The 20,041-nt window shown below is 40.6% G+C and overlaps 2 protein-coding genes across 2 annotated transcripts; both read left to right on the top strand.

Annotated features, from left to right (window-relative positions):
- The first annotated feature begins 1,416 nt into the window (after window positions 1-1,416).
- On the top strand, window positions 1,417-6,872 carry Srp19 (signal recognition particle 19). The gene is made up of 3 exons (XM_073983285.1): window positions 1,417-1,746; window positions 1,824-2,001; window positions 6,541-6,872. Exons 1-3 carry the CDS (start codon window positions 1,682-1,684, stop codon window positions 6,772-6,774), a joined length of 477 nt encoding a protein of 158 aa, XP_073839386.1. The 5' UTR covers window positions 1,417-1,681; the 3' UTR covers window positions 6,775-6,872.
- A 4,833-nt stretch (window positions 6,873-11,705) lies between these two features.
- Window positions 11,706-13,461, top strand: LOC141401854 (uncharacterized). The gene is made up of 2 exons (XM_073982405.1): window positions 11,706-13,257; window positions 13,322-13,461. The coding sequence occupies exon 1, from the start codon at window positions 11,847-11,849 to the stop codon at window positions 13,230-13,232; it is 1,386 nt and encodes a 461-aa protein (XP_073838506.1). The 5' UTR covers window positions 11,706-11,846; the 3' UTR covers window positions 13,233-13,257; window positions 13,322-13,461.
- The last annotated feature ends 6,580 nt before the right edge of the window (window positions 13,462-20,041 follow it).

The following is a 20,041-nucleotide window of genomic DNA, read 5'->3' as shown; positions in this document are numbered from 1 at the left end:
AAAAAAATAGTAACATGGTTGCCGGCGTCTGATTGGCTGATACGCCGACTTTGACATTTGTTCCAGTTTTTTTGACATATTTTCCATTTTTCCGTTCCCGAACTTTTTGAAAAAACTTTTTTGTGACAACAATTTTTCTCTATTTCTCTCTTTTACGAGTTTTACTATTAAAAAGTACGGGAACGAAGCTTTAATCTGGACGACTTTCACTGATATTCACTGCAGAACACTGTCGGCCCATTTAATTAAATATATATTGTTTATTTTCATTACATTTCATACCTGAATTGGTTGACCTGGGGCTCAATTCTGTTTCTATGAAAATGTGAAATGAAAAAAATTATAAAGGAAATATTTTTCATTTCAAATTTTCATAGAACAAAAATCCAGCAACTGTATTTAGTCCCAATTTACATTGGGCGAGTTTACTTGCGGCAATTGTCATTTTGTAGGAGAGAGAGGTGAGGAATATGGTAACCCTTTGCCTCTCAGCACCCTCTCTCACCTACAAACTGACAATTGCCGCAAGTAAACTCGCCTAATGTAAATTGGGACTTATTTGTAATTTCAATTTTGTTCTACCATAACTCTTATGTTACACGCTGAAATTTTCATACGTAACTTTCCCATTATTTTGGCGTTCTTAGGTCGAGTTCCCCATTACAGTAATTTCACAAAATTATTTTTGTATGGAACTCGATCTATGAACCCCAAAATAATAGGAAAGTTTCGTATGAAAGTTTTAGCGTGTAACATAAGAGTAAGCGGAAGCTACTGTAGGTCCGTGTTTAGACACACAAATTTCTCGGGAAAGTAAATTCAGGTTTTAGGCAATAGGGGGTAGGAAAGAATATTGAGGAGCTCTTTCCTCTCCGCTCTCTCCCAAAAAACTCAATTTACTTTCCCGAGAAATTTGCGTGTCTAAACACAGACTAGTTTATTCCTATATATTCTTCCTATGCTCTTTGTAAGTCCCAATTTACATTAGGCGAGTTTACTTGCGGCAATTGTCAGTTTGTAGGTGAGAGAGGGTGCTGAGAGGCAAAGGGTTACCATATGCCTCACCTCTCTCTCCTACAAAATGACAATTGCCGCAAGTAAACTCGCCCAATGTAAATTGGGACTTATGAACGTGAAATGAAAGCTCTGTAGCTCTTTTCCTTTACGTGCAAGAATCTTCAAGGTTTACCACTTTGTACTCGAAAAGCGTTCCTTTACTTCTGACACCATACTATACATATGAGAGCAGTTTACAACTTTTACTATTTTTGCCGGTTTTACCACTTTTAAAAGTAAAGGAACAGACCAGAAATAAATATGAGAACCGGTCCATTTATATACTATTCACTTATTTGAGAGTCCCGTAGTCATATCATTCTCTTTTCGAAAAAATAAAGTATGCTTTTTACCTCTAAGGTAATTTAAGGAAATCTGCCAAAACACAAATACAATACGCCTGACGCTTTAACGCCAACATCATTTATTCTGTTTTATGAGCAACAGCTGTTTTGTATCACATCACAAACACAGGGTGACTCTTCATACAACTTTCGCTACAAACAACTTTGTTACTCTACATCAGCGACGTGTCAACAATTTAAGTGTCAAAATTCGGGGGAGCATACAAATTTTCCCCAAAAACATAAATAAGTGAAATTTATTTGAAAAAACTAACTGGAAAATGGCTGCAGCTGCTCCAGTTCGAACCAATTGGCATCCGGCCATGAAGCATAGTGATATGGAAAGGTAAGGCAATTCGTTCTTTTCGAGTAATGCAAATTTATGATTGTTGTTTTTGTTTTTCTTTGTCCCCCTTCACGTAGATGGATTTGCATTTACCCAGCCTATATTAATAGCAAGAAAACCAGACAGGAAGGACGTCGTCTACCCAAAGAAAATTGTGTTGAAAATCCCACATATGCTGAGATACGTGATGTACTAGCTGCCAGCCAAATTCGAGTAGCTGTGGAGAACAAACAGTACTGTCGTGAGAAAAGTAGGGTTAGTATCAAGTGGGTGGGGAGGAGTTTGATTATTTTGGTCTAACAACAAAGGTTCAAAGTGAGATTTACTAGAAGTTGGAGCTATTCAGTGAAAGGGAACATATGTTTACACGATTTACTTGAATATTAAAGATAAAAGAGGGATTACATTGAGCTGAGACAACCGAGGCGCTGAAAATGACACCTAATAGCCTGAGGAAGGAAATTTATAATCACAATTTCATTTAAATTGTGTCTTTAATAGCTCAAAGAATGTGCGCTTCCTTTCTATGTGAATGCTATCTGACGGGTCGCCGCCATGGGAATACGAGACAACATCGCAGTTTCGCAACAAAAACAAACTCAGCATGTTTCTGTTCACCGCCTCGGAAATGCATTGTCCCTGCAACTCAATGGTATTTTGAGCAGAAAAGTTATGCTTTTAAATAGCTCGAAGAATGTGCCCTTTGTTTCTAAGTGAATGCTCTCCGACAGGCAACCGTTGATAAAAAAACCTAGAAACTCAGCAACATACATCCAGTATGATTTGTGGTCATGTTCGTCTACAATAGAGTAGATAGTCCCTTGGGTCGTCTACTGTAGAGAAGATATAATTTGGTTCGTCTATTCTATTCTACTATAAAGTAGATGGTCCCTTGACTTGTCCATTGTAAAGTAGATGGCCTATTGGCTCATGTTCCTTGGTTGGTATACTGTAGAGTAGATGGCCCCTTGGGTAGTCTGCTGTAGAGTAGATGGCCCCTTAGGTCGTCTACTATAGAGTAGATGGCCCCTTGGGTCGTCTACTATAGAGTATATGGCCCTTTGGGTCTTCTACTATAGAGTAGATGGCCCCTTGGGTCGTCTACTATAGAGTAGATGGCCCCTTTGGTCGTCTACTATAGAGTAGATTGCCCCTTGGGTCGTCTACTATAGAGTAGATGGCCCCTTGGGTCGTCTACTATAGAGTAGATGGCCCCTTGGGTCGTCTACTATAGAGTAGATGGCCCCTTGGGTCGTCTACTATAGAGTAGATGGCCCCTTGGGTCGTCTACTATAGAGTAGATGGCCCCTTGGGTCGTCTACTATAGAGTAGATGGCCCCTTGGGTCGTCTACTATAGAGTAGATGGCCCCTTGGGTCGTCTACTATAGAGTAGATGGCCCCTTGGGTCGTCTACTATAGAGTAGATGGCCCCTTGGGTCGTCTACTATAGAGTAGATGGCCCCTTGGGTCGTCTACTATAGAGTAGATGGCCCCTTGGGTCGTCTACTATAGAGTAGATGGCCCCTTGGGTCGTCTACTATAGAGTAGATGGCCCCTTGGGTCGTCTACTATAGAGTAGATGGCCCCTTGGGTCGTCTACTATAGAGTAGATGGCCCCTTGGGTCGTCTACTATAGAGTAGATGGCCCCTTGGGTCGTCTACTATAGAGTAGATGGCCCCTTGGGTCGTCTACTATAGAGTAGATGGCCCCTTGGGTCGTCTACTATAGAGTAGATGGCCCCTTGGGTCGTCTACTATAGAGTAGATGACCCCTTGGGTCGTATACTATAGAGTAGATGGCCCCTTGGGTCGTATACTATAGAGTAGATGGCCCCTTGGGTCGTCTACTATAGAGTAGATGGCCCCTTGGGTCGTCTACTATAGAGTAGATGGCCCCTTGGGTCGTCTACTATAGAGTAGATGGCCCCTTGGGTCGTCTACTATAGAGTAGATGGCCCCTTGGGTCGTCTACTATAGAGTAGATGGCCCCTTGGGTCGTATACTATAGAGTAGATGGCCCCTTGGGTCGTCTACTATAGAGTAGATGGCCCCTTGGGTCGTATACTATAGAGTAGATGGCCCCTTGGGTCGTCTACTATAGAGTAGATGGCCCCTTGGGTCGTCTACTATAGAGTAGATGGCCCCTTGGGTCGTCTACTATAGAGTAGATGGCCCCTTGGGTCGTCTACTATAGAGTAGATGGCCCCTTGGGTCGTCTACTATAGAGTAGATGGCCCCTTGGGTCGTCTACTATAGAGTAGATGGCCCCTTGGGTCGTCTACTATAGAGTAGATGGCCCCTTGTGTCGTATACTATAGAGTAGATGGCCCCTTGGGTCGTATACTATAGAGTAGATGGCCCCTTGGGTGGTCTAGTATAGAGTAGATGGCCCCTTGGGTCGTCTAGTATAGAGTAGATGGCCCCTTGGGTCGTCTACTATAGAGTAGATGACCCCTTGGGTCGTATACTATAGAGTAGATGGCCCCTTGGGTCGTCTACTATAGAGTAGATGGCCCCTTGGGTCGTCTACTATAGAGTAGATGGCCCCTTGGGTCGTCTACTATAGAGTAGATGGCCCCTTGGGTCGTCTACTATAGAGTAGATGGCCCCTTGGGTCGTCTACTATAGAGTAGATGGCCCCTTGGGTCGTCTACTATAGAGTAGATGGCCCCTTGGGTCGTCTACTATAGAGTAGATGGCCCCTTGGGTCGTCTACTATAGAGTAGATGGCCCCTTGGGTCGTCTACTATAGAGTAGATGGCCCCTTGGGTCGTCTACTATAGAGTAGATGGCCCCTTGGGTCGTCTACTATAGAGTAGATGGCCCCTTGGGTCGTCTACTATAGAGTAGATGGCCCCTTGGGTCGTCTACTATAGAGTAGATGGCCCCTTGGGTCGTCTACTATAGAGTAGATGGCCCCTTGGGTCGTCTACTATAGAGTAGATGGCCCCTTGTGTCGTATACTATAGAGTAGATGGCCCCTTGGGTCGTATACTATAGAGTAGATGGCCCCTTGGGTGGTCTAGTATAGAGTAGATGGCCCCTTGGGTCGTCTAGTATAGAGTAGATGGCCCCTTGGGTCGTCTACTATAGAGTAGATGGCCCCTTGGGTCGTCTACTATTGAGTAGATGGCCCCTTGGGTCGTCTACTATAGAGTAGATGGCCCCTTGGGTCGTCTACTATAGAGTAGATGGCCCCTTGGGTCGTCTACTATAGAGTAGATGGCCCCTTGGGTCGTCTACTATAGAGTAGATGGCCCCTTGGGTCGTCTACTATAGAGTAGATGGCCCCTTGGGTCGTCTACTATAGAGTAGATGGCCCCTTGGGTTGTCTACTATAGAGTAGATGGCCCCTTGGGTCGTCTACTATAGAGTAGATGGCCCCTTGGGTCGTCTACTATAGAGTAGATGGCCCCTTGGGTCGTCTACTATAGAGTAGATGGCCCCTTGGGTCGTCTACTATAGAGTAGATGGCCCCTTGGGTCGTCTACTATAGAGTAGATGGCCCCTTGGGTCGTCTACTATAGAGTAGATGGCCCCTTGGGTCGTCTACTATAGAGTAGATGGCCCCTTGGGTCGTCTACTATAGAGTAGATGGCCCCTTGGGTCGTCTACTATAGAGTAGATGGCCCCTTGTGTCGTATACTATAGAGTAGATGGCCCCTTGGGTCGTATACTATAGAGTAGATGGCCCCTTGGGTGGTCTAGTATAGAGTAGATGGCCCCTTGGGTCGTCTAGTATAGAGTAGATGGCCCCTTGGGTCGTCTACTATAGAGTAGATGGCCCCTTGGGTCGTCTACTATTGAGTAGATGGCCCCTTGGGTCGTCTACTATAGAGTAGATGGCCCCTTGGGTCGTCTACTATAGAGTAGATGGCCCCTTGGGTCGTCTACTATAGAGTAGATGGCCCCTTGGGTCGTCTACTATAGAGTAGATGGCCCCTTGGGTCGTCTACTATAGAGTAGATGGCCCCTTGGGTCGTCTACTATAGAGTAGATGGCCCCTTGGGTCGTCTACTATAGAGTAGATGGCCCCTTGGGTCGTCTACTATAGAGTAGATGGCCCCTTGGGTCGTCTACTATAGAGTAGATGGCCCCTTGGGTCGTCTACTATAGAGTAGATGGCCCCTTGGGTCGTCTACTATAGAGTAGATGGCCCCTTGGGTCGTCTACTATAGAGTAGATGGCCCCTTGGGTCGTCTACTATAGAGTAGATGGCCCCTTGGGTCGTCTACTATAGAGTAGATGGCCCCTTGGGTCGTCTACTATAGAGTAGATGGCCCCTTGGGTCGTCTACTATAGAGTAGATGGCCCCTTGGGTCGTCTACTATAGAGTAGATGGCCCCTTGGGTCGTCTACTATAGAGTAGATGGCCCCTTGGGTCGTCTAGTATAGAGTAGATGGCCCCTTGGGTCGTCTACTATAGAGTAGATGGCCCCTTGGGTCGTCTACTATAGAGTATATTGGTCCCTTGGGTCGTCTACTGTAGAGTATATTGGTCCTTGGGTCGTCTATTGTAGAGAAGATGGCCCTTTGGGTCGTCTACTGTAGAGTATATTGGTCCTTGGGTCGTCTATTGTAGAGAAGATGGCCCTTTGGGTCGCCTATTCTAGTCTAAATGGTCCCTTGGGTCGTATGTGGTCCCATATGGATGAGTGGCTCTGATTTTTACTATATGTAGCTCCATCTTTCGGTAGTTAAACGACGCCCCTTGTTATTCAGGCTATATTACATGATTTTATTTATTTTTGTTTTAATGTTTTTTTATTATTTTTTCTTTCTTTATTTTTCAGGAATTACAATTCCGTGGAAGAATTCGTGTACAAATGCGTAACGATGACGGTTCGTTCTGTAATCCTGAATTCACCAGTCGTGAAGCATTTATGCTACATGTTGCAAGTAAAATACCCCAACTGAAGAGTCGTCAGGCTAGACCTGGTGGCGAAGCACCACAACAGGCACAACAACAAAGTACTTCCGGCGGTGGTGGTGGTGGCGGCAAAAAGGGCAAAGGCAAGAGACGCTAAACTTTCTGCAGCATTTCCGTTTACATTCTTTGTTATATTATCTGGCATAATAGATGTGGTCGAAAAAATAAATTTTCTGATTTTTTTTAGTAAAATAACTGTGTGCAATTTTTAAATAAAATTCAATGTCAAAGGTGTCACAAAAGGGATGTGCAGTATTTTAGTGAATCTAATGCTAAGGAGATATACCTTTATCATACCAAACAAAATTATTGTGGACAAAGAAATATTTTAGAATCACCAAAGGTACCACATAATAATAACTTCAGTCAAGGGTGAAACGCATGGTAAAATGAAGCATAATACAGGCACGTAAATGCTGTGAATCTTACACGAGAAATCATCTAAAAATAATAGGAAAAGATTCACCCTGAAGGCTAAAAGAGTTATATTATTATTTCCTAAAAAATAAATTAGAAACAAAACTCTGAAAGATATTTTTCTTAAAAATGTGTCTATAATTACGAGTTCGGTATTGTTTCAATTTCCATTATTCAATTCAAAACACTTTAAGCGATGCACATTAAATAAATACTAAAAATTCATTGAGTAAACCTCAATTTTACGTTGATATGCCAATGTCACGGCAACAACAACAACAAGAGTCATGTAAATTCCAAACTTTGTGGAAAAAATTTCAAGAACATGAAAACAAATATGCAAGAAGACATTTGTCTCGTTCAATTTTCTTATTGATAAATTCAACTGGTGGTGATAAAAATGCTAACTCGACACTAAACGAATATTCTTGAAAACTAATGATACCCTATAGTATTGGAATTAATAATTTGGTTATGTATGGTTTTGGTTGCATACATACATACAAGTTGCAACTTAAGCTAAAAAACTATCCACATGAGAACCACTTCCCGCGTTCTACGAGAACACCTTTTGGTTTCCTATGTGAAGATCATTTTTTTTATATAAGACCTAGAGGGAGACCTTTTTGTCTTTTACAGGATGACTTTCATATTGTAAGTTGAGAAGAACTTTTGGTCATAGGACATTCTTCTATATGAAGACATCCTGGTACATTATCAAAGGAAGCTTGGTATTCTACGCGACGGCTTTGGGTCTTCTATGAGGAGACTTTTTGACCTTCTATGCGAATATATTTTCATTTTCTATGCGAAGACCGCTTGATTTTCTATGGAATGAGTTGTGGGTCTTTGGTCTTCTATAGGAAGACGTTTCGTCTCCTATTGGAAGACTTTTCGTCCTTCTATGAAAAATCCTTTTGGACTTCCATAGAAAGGACTTTGGTTCTTTCATGAGAATGTCCTTTGGTGTTCTATAAGAAGAACTTTAAGTCTTCTATACAAAGACCTTTTGGTCGACCAAAAAAGGGAATGATTGGTTTTTGTCTTGAATAGGAAGATCTTTTGGTGCCTTCTTGAAAAGACCTTTTGATCTCCTATAGGAAGACCTGTGGATCTTCAGTAAGAATACCTTTTGGTGATCTATAGCAAGACCTTTTGATCTTCTGTAAGACGACTCTTTGGCCTTCTATAGGGAAAACTGCTGGTTTTGTATGGTCTTCTATAGAAAAATCTTCTTATCTCCTGTAAGCGGTATTTTTGGGGTTACAGAGCATTTTTGGTATTTTGTAGAAGAAGACTTTTTGGTCTTCCATCAGAGGACCTTTTGTTCTTCTGTGAGAAGATCTTCTGATTTTCTATGAGATGTCGTGAGTTGTCTATAAAAAGACTTGATTGTCTTTCCAGAGGTGTTTAGTGCTGGTTGAGCAGATTGATAGCTCTACCCTTTGCACGGTCAATAAGGACACCCCAGCCAGAAATCGCGGAGAGTGTCATAATTAGCCATACATAACCGTCGTATCAATATAAGTGCAACGGGATGGAAAAATATTGAAACCTGTCAGAATGTCGCCCTGAGAACTGCAGCAGGTGCCTCCTCATGTCTTCAGTGGACCACTTACGTGAGGAGACAAAGATTCTTCCGGTATAGCAACAAAATTACATGCTTTCATTGCAGTACTTGCTCGGGTATTACCGTGATGTAGGACACCCCTCACCCAGGCATCTCAGGAGGGATTTTCATTTTCTAAAAACAGAGGTCCAACGTTACAAGAATGAACCCTTAGATCAACAAGCCTATCAAGCACACGGTTGCAGTGGAACTGATGCCATAAACAACTATCGTGTGAATGCTGTCCTCGGAGAACATCCTCCATCTATCACAGGGAGGTGTGTCAGGTGTCACTACAAACCAGAGTAGTTTTGGCTCAACTTTTATAGACCCTTTCTGAAAGATGGGGTGATTCTTTGAACCATTTCTGTAAGAAAGGGTGCTTCTATAGACCAATTCTGAAAGACATGCTGCATCTATAGACCCTTTCTGAAAGAAAGGGTGCTTCTATAGACCCTTTCTAAAAGAAAGGTTGCTTCTATAGACCCTTTCTGAAAGAAAGGGTGCTTCTATAGACCCTTTCTGAAAGAAAGGGTGCTTCTGTAGACGCTTTCTGAAAGAAAGGGTGCTTCTGTAGACCCTTTCTGAAAGAAAGGGTGCTTCTGTAGACGCTTTCTGAAAGAAAGGGTGCATGTATAGACCCTTTCTAAAAGAAAGGGTGCTTCTATAGACCCTTTCTAAAAGAAAGGGTGCTTCTATAGACCCTTTCTAAAAGAAAGGGTGCTTCTATAGACCCTTTCTAAACGAAAGGGTGCTTCTATAGACCCTTTCTAAAAGAAAGGGTGCTTCTATAGACCCTTTCTAAAAGAAAGGGTGCTTCTATAGACCCTTTCTAAAAGAAAGGGTGCTTCTATAGACCCTTTCTTAAAGAAAGGGTGCTTCTATAGACCCTTTCTAAAAGAAAGGGTGCTTCTATAGACCCTTTCTAAAAGAAAGGGTGCTTCTATAGAGAATTTCTGAAAGAAAGAGCGCTTCTATAGACCCTTTCTGAAAGAAAGAGCGCTTCTATAGACCCTTTCTGAAAGAAAGAGCGCTTCTATAGACCCTTTCTGAAAGAAAGAGCGCTTCTATAGACCCTTTCTGAAAAAAGGTGTTTCCATAGACCCTTTCTGAAAGAAAGGGTGCTTTTATAGAACCTTTCGAAAAGAAAGGGTGCTTCTATAGACCCTTTCGAAAAGAAAGGGTGCTTCTATAGACCCTTTCTAAAAGAGGGGGTGCTTCTATAGACCCTTTTTCTGAAAGAAAGGGTGCTTCTATAGACCCTTTCTAAAAGAAAGGGTGCTTCTATAGACCCTTTCTAAAAGAAAGGGTGCTTCTATAGACCCTTTCTAAAAGAAAGGGTGCTTCTATAGACCCTTTCTAAAAGAAAGGGTGCTTCTATAGACCCTTTTTGAAAGAAAGGGTGCTTCTATAGACCCTTTCTGAAAGAAAGGGTGCTTCTATAGACCCTTTCTGAAAGAAATGGTGCTTCTATAGACCCTTTCTGAAAGAAAAGGTGCTTCTATAGACCCTTTCTGAAAGAAAGGGTGCATCTATAGACCCTTTCTAAAAGAAAGGGTGCTTCTACAGACCCTTTCTGAAAGAAAGGGTGCATCTATAGACCCTTTCTGAAAGAAAGGGTGCTTCTATAGACCCTTTCTCAAAGGAAGGGTGCTTCTGTAGACCCTTTCTGAAAGGAAGGGTGCTTCTATAGACCCTTTCTGAAAGAAAGGGTGTTTCTATAGACCCTTTCTGAAAGAAAGGGTGTTTCTATAGACCCTTTCTGAAAGAAATGGTGCTGCTTTGGACTATTTCTGAAACAAAGGGTACTTCTATAGGCCCTTTCTGAAAGGAAAGGTGCTTCTATAGACCCTTTCTCAAAGGAAGGGTGCTTCTATAGACCCTTTCTGAAAGAAAGAGCGCTTTTATAAACCCTTTCTGAAAGAAAGGGTGCTTTTATAGACCCTTTCTGAAAGAAATGGTGCTTCTATAGACCCTTTCTGAAAGAAAAGGTGCTGCTATAGACCCTTTCTGAAAGAAAGGGTGCATATTTAGACCCTTTCTGAAAGAAAGGGTGCTTCTATAGACCCTTTCTGAAAGAAATGGTGCTTCTATAGACCCTTTCTGAAAGAAAAGGTGCTTCTATAGACCCTTTCTGAAAGAAAGGGTGCTTCTATAGACCCTTTCTGAAAGAAAGGGTGCTTATATAGACCCTTTCTCAAAGGAAGGGTGCTTCTGTAGACCCTTTCTGAAAGGAAGGGTGGTTCTATAGACCCTTTCTGAAAGAAATGGTGCTGCTTTGGGCTATTTCTGAAACAAAGGGTACTTCTATAGGCCCTTTCTGAAAGAAAGGGTGCTTCTATAGACCCTTTCTGAAAGAAAGAGCACTTCTTTAGACCGTTTCTGGAAGAAAGGGTGCTGCTTCGGACTATTTCTGAAAGAAAGGGTGCTTCTATAGACCCTTTCTTGCAGAAAGAGCGCTTCTATAGATCCTTTCTGGAAGAAAGGGTGCTTCTTTGGACTATTTCTGAAAGAAAGGGTATTCTATTGACCCTTTCTGAAAGAAAGAGCACTTCTTTAGACCGTTTTTGAAAGAAAGTGTGCTTCTATAGACCCTTTCTGGAAGAAAGGGTGATGCTTTGGACTATTTCTGAAAGAAAGGGTACTTCTATAGACCCTTTCTAAAAGACAGGGTGCTTCTATAGACCCCTTCTGAAAGAGTGCTTCTATAGACCCTTTCTGGAAGAAAGGGTGCTTCTTTGGACTATTTCTGAAAGAAAGGGTACTTCTATAGACCCTTTCTGAGAGAAAGGGTACTTCTATAGACCCTTTCTGAGAGAAACGGTGCTTCTATAGACCCTTTCTGTAGACCCTCTTTCAGAAAATGTAATTTTAACATTAATTTGGCCCCATTGATGATCAGACTTTAACATTTTACAGAGTACCAACAGTTCGTCAATGCCGACGTATTTACTCGATTCTTCTTCGAACTTCTTTTTGTTGATAATCTTGTCAAAGCAAAAGTAAAATAAAATTCTAAAATCTCAAGTACGTTCATATAAATAGCAAAAAAGTAAAATTCAAAACGTTTCGGAAAACAAATTCTATTCCGCGTGAGAGAATGTAAGCGAACGGACGCAAATCTGGAGATCAAGCAAAGGGCAATGACGGTTGTAAGCAATACACAGCTGTATCTCTATACCATTGGATTACTTATTGTGTGGGTGATAGTTTTGGCGACGGCCAGTAGTAGTAGCGGCAGCGGTGGTAGTGGTAACCTGAGATCCCTACAACAAAACCTGCCAGAGGATGAAACTAAAAATATTCGAAATTGCAAAGCGTTGTGCGATCAGTGCGGATGTTTGAATTTCTACTGCGGTGAGGAGTGTTTGTGCGAATGCAATGCCGAGAATTCCGATACACAGTGTATCGAACGAATGCAAAAGACGGCTAGGGTGAAGAAAATACCATTTGAATTGCTGATACAGGGACCGACAATGAATGAATTTGTGCGAAATGCCTGGAAATATGAAGAGAAGTTTGGCAAGAAAGACGGTGAGGAGAATTTGTTACCCATGAAAAGATCTACGGTTACGGTTTATAGGCCTGAACCCAACAATAGTCTGATGATGACTAAAACAAAGCTGCTAAGTGAAGCCAAAGTCAATGGTTTGGAGAAGCATCATAAGAAGTTAATGGCTCGTGAAAGGCCAAAACGTGAAGTGGAGGGGAAAAACCAACAATTTGAGTGGTTTAGTGACTTGTCCTACAATCTAGTGAAACCAGCCCCTTTGGGTGGTCGCAAAAAGAACCGGGAAGAGTTTCAAAATCGCAAAACAGAAAAACCAAAAGTGGCAAAGGTGCACACTGGTTTGGATAAGTCATGGTTTAGTGACACGATACCGAAAATTTTAACTCCTGCACCACTTTCCAAACGTGGCGATTCCTCATTGTTGGAGGAAAATAATTTGGAAGATTTTCGTGAGAGGGGTGAGAGAGAACAATCTTCTAAAACTCTTTTATTTCCCCACAATACGGGCAGGCATAACTTGAGGTATTTGGGCAAAGAATTGGTCAATGCCTTTGGATTGTCTGAGCAAAAACAGGAGGAAGAAGTCAACGAAGGTTTTAATACGCCATCTGAAAGTAGTTTCTTATACAAATCGCAAGGCAACAAAGGTTACAATGGACCATCTGAAGATAGTTTCTTATACAAATCGTATGACAGTAATTTGGAGAAAAATAGCAGAGAAATCAAAGCTTTCGAAACGAATGATGAACGAGAGAGGTTTATGGAAGAGTTCACTTATCGCAAGGCAAATAGAAATCTCTCAAGAACCCCACAACAACAACCACTGCAACGGAAGTTATTCAAGAATTTCAGAGAGGATGAAGAAGATTTTGGTTTGAGCGAAAGGAGGAAGCCGGAGAAAGAACGAGATACTGACAATTCTGAAGAGGAGGAGGATGGTAGAGAATTCAGATTCCGTCTGCCTTGGTGGAAACCGGGACGACTCTTAAAGAAAGTTCAATATGTATTAAAGCCATAGTTGATTGACTGGCTGCTAGTTGAAGGTTATTTTTTATTATTTTATTAATTTTGTATTTTTAATAATTTATTCAATATTTTATAAGTTAGATAATAATTGGACGATCCTAATATGGATCCTTCAAAAAAGAAATCCAACAACATTGCAAATATTATACCAGCTTACTTTTAAGGATATTCACTCAATTCCAGGCCTATATTTAGTAAATAAATCGTATCTATAAAATAAATCGATTACAAGTTTGAAGTCCGTGGTGAGTACATAACGTAAATTAACATAACATAAAATCTTGTTATCGTCTCATGCTTATTTTTCTCATGCTCCTTTAAAATAATCGTTTTTGACCCCACACATGTTAAGACCAAATCTGTTTCACAAAATTTGAAGTGGATTTAGCCACATCCGTCGATCTGTCAGGCTGGTTAGCACGATAAGTAACAGAAGTAATTTGGTCCAATCTTTGTTCATCTTCATCGTAATTTGTCCTCCAATCTTGGTAGTTTGAAAATCGTTTTGTAATTTTTGCCGAAGGTAGTCTTTGTGGTTTCCATTACAATGATATAATTTGTAATATAAAAACAATCCCCTGCAGTGGGGTTTCTTCGCAGCGGATTGAACTGGAACCATACAACACACGTGTTCCGGCCAGCAGCTGTCACTAAAGTGTACACATTTTTATACCCTCCACCAATAGTATGGAGGGTATATTAAGTTTATTTTTCTGTTTGGAACACATTGAACTAATCATTTGCAACCATATAAAATATATTCTTGATCAGGATAAAAGACAGACAGGTCCAGTCAGAAGATGGGCTGTATAGGTCAACGTTTTGGTATAACCCCATATAACGGTACCCCACGATTTTCGGTATTTTGGTGATTTTAATTGCAAGATTTAACTGAAGTAGCTGTAATTTGACACTCGATGTTTTCAGTGGTCACGAAACTTCTCCACTAAAAATCGTTAACATAGACGGTATAGCCCCTATAGAACGGTACCTCGCAATTTTCGGTATTAGCTGTAATATGACATTTGAAGTTCTCAGAGGTCCCGAAACTCCTTTACCAAAAGTCGTCCACATAGGTCCATATTTTTGTATATTCCCCGTATACATTTTTATACCCTCAGCATCGCAAAATTGGTTTTAGACCCCAAGTATGTTTGGACAAAATCAAATTTGGAGTCGATTTAGCAATATCCGTCCGTCTGTCTGGCTGGTAACACGGTTATTCTCGTAATATTTTGCCCAAACTTAGTTTAAGTTCGAAGATGGGAGATATCGGTCCACTCCTTCGGGTTCCACCCCCACAAAAGTTCGAAAATGTTCGGAAAATTTGTGCGCACGATAACTCTTGAAGGTAGTGACCGATTAGGTCCATGCTTTACACATCCTAATATATCTACCTGGTATAGATCAGGTTCGAATACGGACTATATTTGTCCACTCCTTCGGGTACCTCCAGTTTAGGACCAGCTCTCGAATCGCTTTGATTTTTATTGTAACAACTTGTATTCACTGTCCCCCCATACTTCCTGAGCAAATAGCCTGAAAGGTTGGAGCGGAATATAAATTATGAACGGATCTGCAGACTCGGTTCAAAATTTGGCCTTCGTAATATTTTGTCCAAACTTAGTATAAGTTCGCAGATAAGCCACTTTCAGGTACCTCCCCTACAAAAAATTTTCGGAAAAATTGTGGGCACGATAACTCTTGAAGGGAGTGACCTATGTGGTCCATTCTTCGCATCCTAATATATCTACCAGATATTAATCAGATAAAAAAAAATCGGATAAGTTCACTTTAAGACCTGCTCTCGAATGAATTTGATTTTTGATGAAGCAACTTGCATTCGCTGCCTCCATTATAATGGTAAAAGTTTTTTTTACTTCTTGAGAAAACAGCCGAAATGTAGTGACTGGAGAGCACGATAAGCCTCGAACTGATCAATCGATTTGGTCCAAAATTTGGCTTTCGTCATATTTTGTCCAAACTTAATTTCAGTTCGAAGATGGGCAATACCGGTTCACAACTCCCGGTACTTCCCCCAATATTTAAAAAATGTCAATAAAATGGCATGCACGCTATCTCTTGAACGGTGCAGCCATTTTGGATCTCCTAATATTTGGTCCCAATTTAGTCTAACTTCTAAAATGGTCCATATCGGACCTCTCCTTAGGGAAAGTGGAGTTTAGTTTCTGTTCGAAGATCCTTTGGAAATGTATACGGTCCTGTTTGCAGCGATATTACGTTTTGGGTCGACAAGTCCAAGCTTTCAGGCATACTGGCCCAAAAGTTATACGATGACCTACTGAAATGACTAGTAGGCGCAATATCTATCGGAAAGATATGACTCCCAAAATAAGAAACACTTCATAATGGACTATGTCGGTACATTCCGCAATATTATTGAACGTTAATCCTAATTCACATTTTTGTCGGCAAGTTCAAATGACCAAAAAGGGCCACAAAACGCTGAAAGGACCGTAAATACACTCGATTTGCCCGTAGATGAAAGTTTCAATTCACATAGACTGAGGGTATATCTTTATCGGCAAAGCCGACTGACACTTCTTTTCTTTACGTGTTACTTGTTTGTATTTGTATCGTTTTCGGCGTTGGGAGCAGCATATCTTTTAATGCCTGCTCCGGGTTCTTTTGGTCCGTGTCGAAGCGGAGTAAAACCCAGGACCAATTTATATCGCACCTGGGACTGGATTCTTGTTCTAAGAAAATTTGAAATGGAAAATATTTTCTTTATAATTTTTTTCTTTTTCATTGAGCTTCTGCTCAACAAAAGGGTAGTAACTCAAAATGTTCTCTTTTTCACTAGAGACAAAAAACTGTCGATTAGGGTGGTTTTAAAACATAGATGTCGGATTTTATAGGTGACACCAACCTAAAGTGTTTAGTTTTGATAGATTTTAAGATAGCCAAATTTGAGCACAATCGGAATATATTAACACTTGCCACTGGGGCCTCAAACACGTGCCAGTGGCGTCAGGACGTTACGTTATGTCCTGGCCGATGGTGTTCGAATTACGAACTCTAACTACCCAATGTTTTTAGAGGTCACATTCGAGAGAATGTTCACATTGCCCGCGAATTTCACAACTATCTGCAACAAGTTGAGATATAGAAACAAGTTCCTATTCGGAAACACTTGGGGTGCAGATAAGAAAAGCTTAAAAATTCACATATAACGCGATAGGTCGGTCTGTGGTAAGCTACCCGGGAATGGAATAACATTCAAAACCTGACAGAACGCCATCTTCAGAACATTTATTCAGTAGTCACACGCGCAAAATTTGCGGTAAAGAAAATTGAGTTTTTGGCTGAGAGTGGGGACGAACGAGTACAGTGGGGCTGTTTCCTCTCCGCTTTCTCCCAAAACCTAAATTTTCTTAACCGCGTGTGACTACTGAGTTACATAGTGCTTTCTCATGCCATCGGTGGACCATCTGCGTGAGGAGACGAAGATTCTTCCAGAACGGCAATAAAATGGTATGCTTTCGTTGCAGTACTTACTCGCGTGTTACCGTGACAGCCATTCTAATCACCATATGGTGGGTAATTCTCTTGTTTTTCTTCATAATTTACAGAGTTTTTTGATTTTCTATAGACCTTTTTGTGTTCTTTCATAGGAAGATATTGTGGTCTGCTATAGGAAGACCGCATTCACCCTTTAGTTGTTTATGACATCTGCGACTGCACCTGTGTGAATGATATTTAAACCTGATTGATAAGCTTGCTGATCTAGGGATTCTCTCTTGTAACGTTGGAACTCTCTTTGTAGATCATGACGATCCCTCCTGACGAGAAAGAATCGTTGTCTCTGTAGATGGTCAACTGATGACACGAGGAGGCACCTTTTTGTAGTTCTCCGGGCAGCATTCTGATAGCTTTGAAGCTGCATAGCTGAAGCTGCATAGCTTACCAACAACAACAAGGTCTGCACCCCAAGTGGTGCCGGCTAAAAACTTGAGGTCTTTGTTCCTACATCTTAGCTTGTTGCAGATAGCAGTGGCAATAACGGACGACATGAACATGGTGTCGAATATGACCTCTAGAATCTTGTGGTAGTTGGAAGTTGGAAGTCTGCTGTCATCGACAGTGCTCACCTCCGTCAAGATCGTACAATCAGACCCATACCTTGCGACCTCAATGTCGTCTGGATGGATGAAATATAAGAGAGCTAGAGCTTATAGAACTTGGAGAACTTCCTATTTTTCACTACGTGGCTTCGACTTCTAGTTCCGGAATTCCTACGTAGGTAGGACGAGGACTCATGGGAGCTTTGTTCACGCAGCAACATAGTTCCTGTCATATTCCTCACATGGACGAGTGCAGAGCAACCGCTGAGATCCACCCGCTCCCAACATCTATTTCATCTCACCGAAATTCCAGTGTGGTGGATATGGATGTGACAAACCGAGCACATCCGAGCATACATATGTACACAGAGGTGGCAACCGCTGACCGGAATACAGGTGTTGTGTGGCCTGGAAATCACATCCGCCGATGGATTGCCGTTATTCACCGACAACGAAGATTGGCCCGAACATTTTTCCAATAATGTCATCTTGTAAAGTCGTATGAGCTTTGTGGATATACTCAACTCACACATAGCTTGGAAATCCTTTTGAATGTAAAGGTCCAAAACTGACTTATAGTCGACAAAAAGATGTATGGTTTCGATCTGCCACTCTTGAATTTGACCTTGTCAATAGTGGATTCACCATGCCTAAACCCGCTTTGATATGCCCCTATTATTGACCTTGGGCTTTATTTGTTCGCATAATACGCTGGATACGATATGAGCAGACTTATGCCTCTATAATTGTAACATATAATCTAATTATTCCCTCAGCCTTTAGGCTAGAAAGGGTATATCAAGCTTTTTGTAGAAAATTAACTTATGTTGAAACTGAGGTATGGGGTATTGTAACTCGCGATCAGTTTTACTATACCATAACTTTTGACCGCATTTCGGTAAAATAAGCTGTTTTAGCCCGATTCACCGAGGGGTTTCTTAAAATAATAATTTGAGCGGAAGCTGTGGTCGTACCAAGGTAAAAAAAATCGGAAAAAATCGTTGAAATAAACGAGTTTCATTATGTTATTTTCCAATTAGTGCTTTTTCAACACAATGTAGAGCTTAATGCTCAAAGGAGAAGTTAAAGAGCATACTTCAGAAGTTGAAGTTGAAGTTTCTGATGTATGATTTTTTAATATATCCACTGTATCTGCCTCAAACGGATGCTGACATTTTGAAACCTGAAAAATGGGGTTTTTTGAATTTTCGCTTTAATCGGGACGCGCAGCTGGATTTCCGTAAAAGCTTATTATTTGATTGTAGTACTCGCGTTTTCGCATTTTTTAATGTATAACATGAGGGTGTAGCCCTCACAGGATCACAGTAATCTGCGCCCAAACACGAAATTTTTGTGCGTAAATTTTTCTCAAAAACCTATTTTTTTGGTTTAAAATTTACAAACGTCTTTCGATTTCCGTGGAAACCCGCGTAAATTTAGTTTTTTTACGTTCTGAATCTAACAAGCCACGACGCGTTTTGGTTGTGTCAGTTCTACTTAAATAAATAGATCGATACGCGTGTTTAAACTGCGCGAAAACAGATCTTTAAAAACTCTCGTAAATCCAGAGATATACTAGATTTTTTCTAAAAATTTAGTGCGATGCTACATCCACGGTTCTTGATGGATCGCATTGAAACGGCATAGAATGATGTATTTTTTAATGGTGATTATTGAAATCGGATGCGCATAAAATGTAAATGAACTTCGCGGAAATTATGACCATTTTACTGTATTTTGCACCCTAAAGTGCAGCGGATGATACATCGTGGCCGCCAAATAGAATTTGACAAACTGTACATCAAATAAAAGGGATTGATTCGCTGTGTTGGAAAATCGGATGCGCATCATGTCATTTTCGTAATTACGCGGTTTATATGCGTCTCAAATGTTGTAATATTCAATATAACATTATTTTAACGTTATGCCACAATTGGAATTCCTTGTGATTTAATATAAGGTTCTAATAATATTATCCAATAGGAAAACTATAAGCGAAAAATTTTTTACAAACGGAATATCATCGTTATTGCGTGAAATTTTGACGAAAATGCCGAAGAACTCAAACATTTTTTCTCCAACTTTTCCTATAAAACCATAAAAAATAAAATTAGAATAATATGATTTTAATTTTTTTCGTAATATTTTCTTCGTATTTTTGCAAATAACATGAATACTATAGCTCCAAACTTCACAACTTAGGTTTCATTTTATTCCTCAAAATGTCTGGATGCTGTTATAATTTTTTTATATATTTTTCGTAAGTATGAGCGCTATTGTTTCAAAAATAAGTTTGTAAATACGTGAAATTATTTAACAAATTTGATTTTTCGCGAATCCATTGAGACTTTTGCGATTATTTTTTGCATCAGCGCAAAGGGTACGAATTCAGTTAACGATAATAGGATATAACAGCTAACTATTTTAAGCCGCGATTTTTTTAGAATTTTTTCTAATTATAATAATTAAAACGGTCATATCTTTTGCGCGCAACGATCAAAATTAGTAACGAAAACAGATTTGAAATGCTGATTTTTTTCTTAATCTATGTACCTAAAATCACTGATGTAGTATCAAAATTTTTTTTTGATTTTTTTGAAATGGAAAAGACAATTTTAGACATTTTTCCTGATATACACTTTGATACGACTAAAAATGTGCCTCATCGAAATAACGATTTTAGACCCCAAGCGTGTTTGGACGAATTTCGTTTCAG

Source organism: Musca autumnalis, unplaced genomic scaffold (assembly GCF_047663935.1).
Source record: "Musca autumnalis isolate F117 unplaced genomic scaffold, ASM4766393v1 scaffold_4, whole genome shotgun sequence".
NCBI lineage: Eukaryota > Metazoa > Arthropoda > Insecta > Diptera > Muscidae > Musca > Musca autumnalis.
Note: the sequence above shows the minus strand (reverse complement) of the source record. Positions and strands in the feature narration are given on the sequence as shown.